Source organism: Papio anubis, chromosome 2 (genome assembly GCF_008728515.1).
Source record: "Papio anubis isolate 15944 chromosome 2, Panubis1.0, whole genome shotgun sequence".
Taxonomy (NCBI): Eukaryota; Metazoa; Chordata; class Mammalia; order Primates; family Cercopithecidae; genus Papio; species Papio anubis.
This window is the reverse complement of record NC_044977.1, coordinates 67,115,066-67,127,114: the sequence shown is the minus strand read 5'-3', so window position 1 is coordinate 67,127,114 and position 12,049 is coordinate 67,115,066. Positions and strand designations below refer to the sequence as shown.

The 12,049-nt window shown below is 44.4% G+C and overlaps 1 protein-coding gene across 2 annotated transcripts in view; it reads left to right on the top strand.

Annotated features, from left to right (window-relative positions):
* GXYLT2 (glucoside xylosyltransferase 2) overlaps window positions 1-12,049 on the top strand; it is an 80,288-nt gene that overhangs the window by 55,864 nt on the left and 12,375 nt on the right. For both annotated transcript variants that reach the window (XM_021934230.2, XM_031663201.1), the window contains exons 4-5: window positions 3,166-3,417; window positions 5,257-5,380. In XM_021934230.2, the coding sequence (XP_021789922.2) occupies window positions 3,166-3,417; window positions 5,257-5,380 (376 nt within the window). The remainder of the gene's footprint in view (window positions 1-3,165; window positions 3,418-5,256; window positions 5,381-12,049) is intronic.

Sequence of the window (12,049 nt, the reverse complement as noted above, 5' to 3'; positions counted from 1 at the left end):
CTCTGCCTCCCAGGTTCAAGGGATTCTCCTGCCTCCGCCTTCTGAGTAGCTGGAATTACAGGCACTTGCCACCACGCCCACCTTTTTCTTTTTCTTTTTCTTTTTTTTTTTTTTTTTTGAGACAGAGTCTCACTCTGTTACCCAGGCTGGAGTGCAGTGCCATCTTTTCGGCTCACTGCAACCTTCACCTCCCGGGCTCAAGCAATTCTTGTACCTCAGCCTCTCGAGTATCTGGAATTACAGGCACACACCACCACACGCAGCTAATTTTTGTATTTTTAGTAGAGACGGGGTTTCAGCATATTGGCCAGGCTGGTCTCCAACTCCTGACCTAAAGTGACCTGCCTGCCTCAGCCTCCCAGGCACCGTGCCTGGCTTAGAATCTTCAAATTCTTAAAATGGATGTTAAGATAATCTTCATTTATGAAATGATAGATGATCAGTATTTGAATTTCATTTTTTTGGTTTGTAACATTCATTCCTCTAGTAGATGAAGAACAAAAGATAAATCCTGTAGCAAATTATGTGGACTTTAGAATTACTCAAGTCTGAAATTCCTTTGATACTTGTATCATGTAGCACCCATGTTCATCAATTTTAAATACTGAGAATCCCAGTGGCATGTTATACTAGTCTGCTTGGGCTGCCATAACAAAATACAAGACTGGGTGGCTGAAACAACATAAATTTATTTTTTCACGGTTCTGGAGGCTGAAAGTCTGAGATGAGGGTGTCAGCATGGTCAGGTTGTGGTGATGGAGCCTCTTCCTGGTTTGCAAATGGCCACCTTCTCACTCTGTCCTCACATGGCAGAGGGAGAGAGGGAGAGCACTCTCTGGTGTCTCTTCTTATAAGGGCACTGATTCCATCCTGAGGGCCCTACCCTTCTGACCTCAGCTAAACCCAATTATCTCTTAAAGGTCCCTATCCAAAAGCCATCACATTTTGGGTTAGGACTTCAACATATGAATGTTGGGGACACAGACATTCAGTCCATAAGTGTTATGGTGTTAGGATGATGTTAGGCCAGGGATCCAAGAAGATTCAAATCCTTCCTTGGTTAAGCTACCCCAAAGTTGGGGAACAATGGCAAAACAAAGCAAATAATGCTACTACTAACTAAGGCTTTGAAGTCTCAAATCCCTGAGCAAAGCTCTGGAAAGCTAAGCAGTTCGTACAGGAGAACTCATTTACCTAAGGTGGCTTGAATCATCCACAGCAGAAGTCAGCAAACCACAGCCTGTGAGCCAGGAGTGGCTTTTACATTTCAAATGGTTGAAAAATCAGAAGAAGGATATTTAGTGATGTCTGAAAATTGTATGAAATTCAAACATCCATGTCCTGAAATAAAGTTTTATTAGGACATAGCCACTCTCATTATTATTATTACTATTTTGAGACAGAGTCTCTCCCTGTTGTACAGGCTGGAGTGCAGTGGTGTGATCTTGGCTCACTGCAACCTCTGCCTCCCAGGTTCAAGCAATCCTCCCACCTTAGCTTCCTGAGTAGCTGAGACTACAGACACATGCCACCATGCCTGGCTAGTTTTTCTATTTTTTGATAAAGATGGGGTTTCACCATTTGCCCAGGCTGGTCTTGAACTCCTAGGCTCAATCTATCTGCCCGCCTCGCCCTCCCAAAGTGCTCGGATTGAAATTAGAATCTTCAAATTCTGTTGTTCTGAAGAAACTGCGCCCGGCCCACTCATTGTTTATCTGTTATCAATGGCTGCTTTCATGCTACAACAGCAGATTTGAGGAGTTGCAACAGAGCCTGAAATATTTACTATCTGGCCCTTTAGAGGAAAAAGGTTGCCGCATGCTGATACACAAACAAAGCTAGCCAATGACTTGCATTCCCTAATCCCAAGACCAAATGTTAGCTAAAAATATCGTTTTAGGCGGGTCACAGTGACTCACACCTGTGATGCCGGCACTTTGGGAGGCCAAAGTGGGAGGATCACTTGAGTCCAGGAGTTTAAGACCAGCCTGGACAACATAACAACACCTCGTGTCTACAAATAATTTAAAAAGCCAGGTGTGGTGGTGCATAGCTGTGGGCCTAGCTACTCAGGAGGCTGAGGTGGGAGGATCGCTTGAGCCCAGGAGATTGAGAGTGCAGTGAGCCAAGAGCATGCCACTGCACTGCAACCTGGACAACAGAGCAAGACCCTCATCTGCAAACTATATACTTTAAAAAAATTTTTTTTTGAAATGGAGTCTCGCTCTGTCGCCAGGCTGGAGTGCAGTGGTGCGATCTCGGTTCACTGTAACCTCCGCCCCCCACCCCAGGTTCAAGCGATTCTCCTGCATCAGCCTCCTGAGTAGGTGGGACTACAGGCGCACACCACCATGCACAACTAATTTTTGTATTTTTAGTAGAGACGAGGTTTCACCACATTGACCAGGATGGTCTCGATCGCTTGACCTCGTGATCCACCTGCCTCGGCCTCCCAGAGTGCTGGAATTACAGGCGTGAGCCACACTGCTCCCGGCCTGTGTGTGTGTGTGTGTGTGTGTGTGTGTATTTAATTATATATATTTATATATATTTTAAAAGATGCAGGGCCCCCCATTAACACTGGAAGAAATGGATCCAGAGACAGAGAATATTTACCCGCAAAGCTTGGTATGAGCTGGTTTAGAGATTGTCCACTTCAGGTTGCTGTGAGCCAAGATGAGGCCACTGCACTCCAGCCTGGGCAACAGAGTGAGACTCCATCTCAAAAATAAATAAATAAATAAAAAGAGATTATCCACTTCAAGTTTTCTAATGCCACCCACACTGGATGTTCCAAGGAAAACCTGAGAGAGAAAAACAAGTGGCCTTATTGGAAGATGGAAGAAGTGAGAGCCACAGTAATTTGCTGATGTTTTTATTTTTTTGTAAGTTCAACCCTTATGAAATATAGTCCAGGGTCCCAGAATTGGGCTAATCCAGACCAAGGTTTATCTTAAATCTCTACCTCTTGATCGACACTCATTCCTCAAGTCAAAGGCGAAGGCAGGAATGGAAGCTAAGAGTGGTACCTTTCCAGAATTTAATATGAATCAGCAAACATCGGTAGCATTATTTACCTGTCAGGCTACTTCCTTTGTTTCTGACCTGTTTTTGTTTTGTTTTCTTCCCTCCTCTCCCCTTTACGCCCACTCCTTACACACAAAGGTGATTTTAAAGGATGTGGACTCACTTCTCTACGTGGACACCGATGTTCTCTTTCTGAGACCTGTCGATGACATCTGGAAGCTTCTGAGGCTGTTTAATTCCAGCCAGCTTGCAGCCATGGCCCCTGAGCACGAAATCCCCAAGATTGGCTGGTACAGCCGCTTTGCAAGGCATCCTTTCTATGGCTCTGCAGGAGTTAATTCAGGAGTCATGTTAATGAATTTAACTCGGATAAGAAGTACCCAGTTCAAGGTAAATGAGTGCTTTAAAATTCCTTGTTTAGAGACTGGGAGTTGGTCTTGTCAACAGTGGCATTCCCAGAGTGTCAATATGCTGATTTTGGAAATTAGGTGGTCTATAGGTGAGGATAAAATATTTGTTTATTCAGGAAAAGCCCAGATGGCTATGGAATTTAAAGCTTCATCAGAGTTACCATTCAGGAATACTATGTCGCATTTCTGAATTCCATAATGTTTGAACCCTTCATACCCAATGCTTCAAAGACTATGTAAAATTTCTTCAAATTACCCTAGGGATATATTTATATAAATCCGTGACGATATTTATATAAGGATGTACATGATCTCATCTTTTATCCTAGCAAAGAACTGGAAAGAACCTAAAAGAACATCAGTAGAGAACTAGTCCAAAAAAATTATCCTGCTGGCCAGGGGTAGTGGCTCACACTTGTAATCCCAGCACTTTGGAAGACCAAGGTGGGTGGATCACTTGAGGCCAAGAGTTTGAGAGACTAGCCTGACCAACATGGTGAAACCCTGTCTCTACTAAAAATACAAAAATTAGCCAGGAATGATGGTGCACACCTGTAGTCGCAGCTGTTTAGGAGGCTAAGGCAGGAGAATCATGTGAACCCGGACAGCAGAGGTTGCAGTGAGCCAAGATCACGCCACTGTACTCCAGCCTGGCGACAGAGACTGTGATTATTTGTATGCTTTAGAAATTTCCAGAAGAATTAATGGGGCATGCTGGCACATGGTTGTAGCCCCAGCTACTTGGGAGGCTGAGATGGAAGGATCACTTGAATCCGGCAGGTCAAGGCTGTGTTTAGCCACTGCAGTTCACCCTAAACAACAGAGTGAGACCCTGTTTCTAAAAAAAGAAAGAAAGAAAAAGAAATGTGCAGAAGAATACCTAAGAGACCATTAATTGTTAATTGTGGATACTTCTGGGGAAAGTGGGAATGGGATAGGGAAGAAGAATATTTTTACTTTTTTATTTTATATTTTTATGTGCTGTTGGAATAGTTCAGTTTGTGAATATGTTACTTTTATTTTAAAAGTAAATCATTGTTTAAGACAAGGAAAGGTATTTTTCCTTAAGATACCTGAACTCTGTTATCTGTATTTTGTTCCTTCACCTCACAGTGAGGAAATAAGCCTAAGAGAGATGTTCGCCTAAGAAAGGTGGAGTAGAGTAGAGAATCCTGAAGTAGAGGCTGCTGTTCAGAAAGATTTTGCCTCTTTCTTAGGTGTGGTGCCTCACGCCTATAATCCCAGCACTTTGGGAGGCAGGTGAATCACTTGAGGTCAGGAGTTTGAGAACAGCCTGGCCAACGTGGGGAAACCCCGTCTCTACTAAAAATACAAAAAAGTAGCTGGGCGTGGTGGCGTGCACCTGTAGTCTCAGCTGCTTGGGAGGCTGAGGCATGAGAATCGCTTGAACCCGGGAGGTGGAGGTTGCAGTGAGCTGAGATCGTGCCACTGCACTCCAGCCTGGGCGACAGAGTGAGACTCTGTCTAAAAAAAAAAAAAAAAAAAAGGGAAGGAAGGAAGAAGGAAGGAGGGAACAGAAAGAAGGAAGGGGTTCCATTCCAGGCATGGTTTTCTGAGTAGAAACTATAGGTTCAACTATAAGTTCCTGGTCCATCTAGTAGCTGTGTGTACAACTGACAAAAGCGATGCAATCAACAGCCCAAATTTTGCTTTGTTCTGTGCCCTGAGAATAGCAGGACCCCTCCTGTATTTGTTTCCCTCCACTGAAGGGAAGAAAACCAGTCCCTTTACATTGTTTCTCAGTGGACAAAATGTATTTGCTTTGCTTCAGCTGTTCTGATGGTTTTCTCTTTTCCAGAACAGCATGATTCCAACAGGCCTGGCTTGGGAGGACATGTTGTACCCTCTGTACCAGAAGTACAAGAATGCCATCACGTGGGGAGACCAGGATTTATTAAATATTATTTTTTATTTCAATCCAGGTAGGTTATCTTTGGAGAATGCTTTCTGTGTAGGAGTACACTCAGCACGCCCCATGGAGCACATTCCATGCCCGGGTTGCTATTGACTAGGCTTGAATTGTGCACAGAGGAGCCTGTGTTCCCCTGCGAAGTTTGCCCTTTCATCCACCCCCCTGGATATCTGATGGAGGCGGGGCCTTGCACTACTGACACAAAAGGCCAAATGTTGAAACTTCCAACACTGGACTCATTTTTAGAGGATATCTTTTAGATTTTGCTATACCATTCTTCTAAGAAGTGCAGTCAAAATTGATGTGAGGCACGAAACTAAATGGAAATATTATAATCTAGGCAGGAGACCCTGTAACCTGAACAACTGCTAGATTGAAGGGAATTGATTCTCAGGGTCCTTGGAGTTAAGGAACATATTCAGGGTCAAAACAACTAGAAAAAGAACTCAGATCCCCAAATCCTTTTTGCTTTTCATCTGGGGCAAAATAAATTCTTCTTATATTGTTCGGTGGATGATTTGGTGGGGTAGAGGGAGAAAGGGAAATTTTCATCTCCCTTTCTCTGTGTGTTTATATTAACACGTAAAGCTAATGAAATTCTCTTTTCCTCTTCCTTGTTAAAACTTTTTTTTTTAACTAAAACTTTATTCTTATTAAAAATTAAAACTGCCGAGCGCAGTGGCTCACACCTGTAATCCCAGCACTTTGGGAGGCCGAGGTGGGCGGATCACTTGAGGTCGGGAGTTTGAGACCAGCCTACCCAACGTGGTGAAACCCCATCTCTACTAAAAATCCAAAAAAGCCGGACGTGGTGGTAGGTGCCTGCAATCCCAGCTACTGGAAGGCTGAGGCAGGAGAATTACTTGAACCTGGGAGGTGGAGGTTGCAGTGAGCCAAGATGGTGCCACTGCACTCCAGCTTGGGCAACAGAATGAGACTCCGTCTCAAAAAAAATTAAAACTATGTTTTCTTCTTGAGAGAGATCTTTTGGCAAAAAAAAAGCAATCCTTACCCTACCCTTTTCAGGCCTTTCTTTTTCATTTAAAAATCCTGAAGTAGAGACTGCTGTTCAGAAAGATTTTGCCTGTGTTTGTTTGTATGTTACCCTTGGAACACATACTGTGCACCTTTTTAAAAAAACAAAATTCTGGAATAAAACTCAATTTCATTTGTCTTTGGATCAAAAAGGATCAAATCGTCAAAAAGAAAGAAAAGCAGGTTGATACAGAGTTTCTTGGAAAGATTCCCAATACTAATTTAGTAGAGGAAAGGGGAATGTCTTAGCTGTTCACTTATAGCTTTTTTTTTTTTTTTGAGACAGAGTCTGGCTCTGTCACCCAGGCTGGGGTGCAGTGGCACGATCTCAGCTCACTGCAATCTCCACCTCCTGGGTTCCAGCAATTGTTCTGCCTCAGCCTCCCAAGTAGCTGAGATTACAGGAGTGTGCCATTGTTCCTGACTGATTTTTGTGTTTTTAGTAGAGACGGGATTTCCCCGTGTGGGCCAGGCTGGCCTCGAACTCCTGACCTCAGGAGATCTGCCCACCTCCTCCTCCCAAAGTGCTGGGATTGTAGGCATCAGCCAGTGTGCCCAGGCTTTTTTTTTTTTTTTTTTTTTTTTAATGAGATGAAGCCTCACTCTGTCTCGCAGGCTGGTACACAGTAGTGCAATTATGGCTCACTGCAACGTTAATCTCCTGAGCTCAAGTGATCCTCGCACCTCAGCCTGCCAAGTAGCTGGGACTATAGGTGTGCACCACCACACCCAGCGAATTTTTTTTTTTTTTTTTGAGAGGGAGTCTTGCTCTGTTGCCCAGGCTGGAGTACAGTGGCATGATCTCAGCTCACTGCAACTTCTGCCTCCCACGTTCAAGCAATTCTCCTGCCTCAGCCACCCGAGTAGCTGGGATTACAGGCACCCGCCACCACACTCGACTAATTTTTGTATATTTAGTAGAGACAGGCTTTTGTCATGTTGGCCAGGCTGGTCTCAATCTCCTGACCTCATGTGATCCACCTCCCTCGGCCTCCCAAAGTGTTGGGATTACAGGCGTGAGCCACTGCGCCCAGCCAAATTTTTAAAATTTTTTATAGAGATTGGGGGGCAGTCTCATTATGTTGCCCAAGGTCATCTAGAACTCCTGGGCTCAAGTGATCCTCCTGCCTCGGCCTCCCGAAGTGCTAGGATTTCAGGCAAGTCACCATGCCTAGCCTCTTAGGGCATGCTTTAAGCCATTTCGCTGTGACAGTAGGTCTGCATCTCTTCCTTTTTCTTCTTAGGTAGGTTTCATCTTTTTTCTTTTTTTTCTTGAGATGGAATCTGGCTCTGTCACCCAGGCTGGAGTGCAATGGCACCATCTCGTCTCACTGCAATCTCTGCCCCCCAGGTTCAAGCAATTCTCCTATCTCAGCCTCCCAAGTAGCTGGGATTACAGGCACCTACCACCAAGCCCAGCTAATTCTTGTAATTTTTGTATTACAGGCATCCTCCACCATGCCCAGGTAATTTTTTGATCCCCCTGGTGGATCACTTGAGGGATTACAGGCGTGAGCCACCACACCCGGCCCTTTTCTTTAAATACTGCATTTTCCTCTTTGTCATGTGGCCGAAACGATCTAATGTAAGTCTCTCTGTCTGTATTCCCAAACTGAGGAATCCAAAAGATTCACACAGTTGCCTCTCCAGTTCTTCTTAGCCTGTTGCTGATTATTTGAGGATGTGATTAGTGAGTAAATAAATAATACTCGAAGGCAGTCGTAAGCAGCTTTGCAATTAAACAGGAGTCCCTTGTCTTTAATTGGGGCTGAAACCAGAGGAGTTTAATTGCTTCTTCACTCTCCATCTGAGATCCATTGAGTAAAACAGGATATTGGAAAAGAATCGTGACGTTGTTCTAAATCCTGGTTCTGCACAGTATCAAGTAAATAACCAGGTTTTCTGGTTTTAGATGAGTGATTGTTAGGTTAACTCCCTGATTGTTCTTTGTGCAGCCTGCATTTGATCTTCCTATTTCATACTTTACCCAGGTACTTGATTAAACTGAGATCCAGCAATATCCATCACATTGTAAGGTTTCTCTTCATGTATATTGATTGCAGAGTACTTTCCACAAACCAGAACAAACTGTATTTGAAAAAAGGATTTGTCAGCTTTATCCCTGGAAAGGAGAGAGGGAGACAGTATTAGCTATGGCACAGCAGATAAACATGTTTATTGTTATGGTTCTTCAGGTTGCTATGGGTGAACCAATGCACATGAAACCTGTAGCACACATCAGGAATGTTGTCATTATTATAGTCTCTTGTATCTGATAACACCGCTTTTTAAAATGTGTTTAAAAGTCATTAGCTAGAAAGTGTTTTAAAACTCTTGCTATAATTAGATAGTAAATGCCTGTGGGTGTATAATTGCAGTGCTGGGTAATAGACTGACTTAAGACAGCTGAAACCCGTGGGGGCATGCAGGTCGCTCAGCTCACAGGACATTTCCTGGCAGGTGAGTCAAGACAGCTTCATCAAGGGGTGGAAAACTGAGTTCACACCCTCAAAAGTGAGTCTGAGTCAAGAGCAGAGTTCTATGGAAGGGGTAAATCTGACAGGAACCAAAAGAGAATTCTATATAGGAAGATGTGTTTAAATGAATGCACTTAGGTTTCAGGGAACACAGCTCCACTCAGACCAGCTAAATGAGGGCAGATATTGTAAGAGGCCAGGGGCAGTCTCATGACCACACAAGTCAGGTCAAGCCAGGCTTCATAAGAACTGGCCTTGGGAAGTTGCCAAGGACCAAAGCAGTTTCTTCATCTCTCAGAGGCCTCATGGTTTCTGTCATCTTTGCTTCTCTACATGCCAGTCTGATTCTATTTTGTCTCTCAGACCGCATTCTCTGTTTGCCCATGGCCCAACCTGTTTGTCAACCCTAAGTGAATACATCTTCACAAGTCCACAATCAATGATGATGGAGCTCCTCTATTTCCTAATTCAAATTCTTAGCGAAAAAGAGACTGGCCCAGCCCAGCTGCAACTGAGTTCTCTTTAATGTGGGAGAGCATGCTTGATCAGGCTCTAGAAGGGCAAAGTCATGTGGCATTTTCCTCTCTCAAATGTCACCACGTAGGTCTGCTCTTTCTTCAAGGGCAATTTCTAGAAAACTGAGATGTGGGTAGGGAAGAAAATGAAACCAGCCAAGTATAAATGACAAGGCAGGGCATCAGGCTAGAGTAAAGGCAGTAGAATTCTGCCTGAGGGGAGAGAGAAGAGCTGAAATGCCCATGGAATACATGTAGATTGTGAGTTGAGTGTGTGATACTAGGGAGGCAGGAGGAGTTCATGGGAACCTCAGGGAGCAGGACTCACTCACATGGGACAAGTCTCTTCAGTGGCCCCAGGAAGGCCTTATTCTCATCCTGCCTGGGGTCTCTGGAGCCCTGCCCTTGAGCATGCAACCACATTGTATATTCACCACACCAAAGCACCCAGCAACAGGCAGTTATGAGTGCTACGTTGTGGGGTTGACAGGCCCGGTTACTTCATACTGGGACTGTTCTAGGAAACTGGTAACAAATCGCTGTTTCGGGAGTCTGGGAAGTTCATGAGCCCTGATGTAAAACACAAGAGAAAGGACAGAAACTGTATGGTGTATGTGAGAAGGGGTTGTGTCAACTTTGTGTCTTTCACAGTGCAAGGCTTAGTGCTTTAAATGGAGTTGGTGTTCAGAAGTGTTGTTTGATTCAATGAATGGAATTAAGAGAAGGGAGAGAAGGGGCAAAGTATTAATAAATGGAAGAGAAAGAGCCACAGCAAGGAAAATGAGAGAAAAGGGAAATTCGGGAGAGAAAGGAGAGATAGAAAGCCGGAGAAAGGGAAAAGATGCATTTGGTGAAAGGAGGTATAGTTTGCATTTCATTCATTCAGCCGCTAGTTTTTGAGCACTGTGTGCCAGCCACAGGGCTAGGTGCCAGACGAGTTAAAGCAAAGTTACTGGTTTCACGAAACCTACCTTTTGTTGGAAGAGGTAGAAGGTAGACTCCTAAAGAATAGTTGTTGAAATCACAAATTGTGGTAAATGAGATGGAGGAAACAAATGAGGGATTGAGAGAGAGACCCTTAAGGCTGGAGAGAAAAGAGCTTCCTTAGATTGTATTATCAGAAAAGTCTTCTGAACAAAATTAATTGCCTTTTCTGGAACAAGGACTATTCTGAAATAAGGAAAAAGAGAATGCTGGGAAATCTCAGTTCCAGGATGGGACATTGCAAAAAAAAAAAAAAATTAACAGTGCAGTTGAACAGCCTCCATTCTAGTGATACAGAGCATTAAGAGAGGCCGGGTGTGGGGGCTCATGCCTGTAATCCCAACACTTTAGGAGGCTGAGCAGGGAGGATTGCTTGAGGCCAGGAGTCCAAGACCAGCCTGGGCAATGTGGCAAGACCCCCATCTGTACTAAAAAATAAAAATATATAAAAGTGTAGCAAGCCTATATTACCATGAAGTTAAAATGATCAGGCATAAACTAGTTCATAATCTTAGAGATCCCAAGAGTATGAAATAATCAGAGATTTATTTTGATTAAATAAATTTAATCAAGTAGACTGGGCACAGTGGCTGACACCTGTAATCCCAGCACGGGGAGGCTGAGGCGCGCAGATCACTTGAGGTCAGGAGGTCGAGACCAGCCTGGCCAACATGGCGAAACCCTGTCTCTACTAAAAATACAAAACTCTGGCTGGGCACAGTAGCTGATGCCTGTAATACCAGCACTTTGGGAGGCCGAGGCGGGCAGATCACCTGAGGTCGGGATAATTTTTTTTTTTTTTTTTTTTTTTGAGACAGTCTCACCCTGGTATCCAGAGTTGGAGTACCAGTGAATCGATCTTAGCTCATTACAGCCTCCATCCCGGACTCGTGAGTTCCTCCTGCCTTAGCCTCCCACGGGTAGGCTGGGATTCTGAGTCTCTCAGGCCAGCTAATTTTTTTTTTGGAGACAGGGAGGTTCCATCTTTGGCCACTTGAGGCAGTGCAGGTGGGTGCAATCTCGGCTCCTCCACAGCCTCTACCTCCCAGGTTGTGATTCTCCTGCCCCTCCTGCCTCCTGAGTGGCTGGTGCAGTCATGTGCCACCATGCCCAGCCCCTGAATTTTTATATTTTAGTAGGGGCCAGGGTTTCTCCATGTTGGTCAGGCCTGGTCTCAAACTCCCGGCCTCAGGTGATCCTACTTATGCCTCAATATACCCAAAGTGCTGGGGATTACAGGCTGAGCCACACGTGCCTGTAGATTTTTAATTTTATGGGGAATGAGTCTGGCTTTGTTGCTTAAGGTTGGTCTCAAGATTCCTGAGGCTCAAGCAGTTCTCACCTTGACCTCCCAAAGTGCTGGGATTATGAGGCGCAGAGCCACCATGCCTGTGTATTTCTCTTACTGCTTTCAATCAAATCCCGGGAGGTGAAATGTTTTTCGAACTCACCACGGTTACAGAGCTAGATGGGGGTAGAAGCCAGGTTTGTACCTCTGTACTTCTGACTCCAGAGTCTCTGCCCTTTCTATTTGTTTTCTGCCTTGGAGTGCCTCTCACTGGGCTCAGTCCTCTAAGGAGGTTGCAAAGAGAGAAAAAGTTTCTTTCTTTTTTTTTTTTTTTTTTTTTTTTAGACAGAGTCTTACTCTGTCACTCAGGCTGGAGTGCA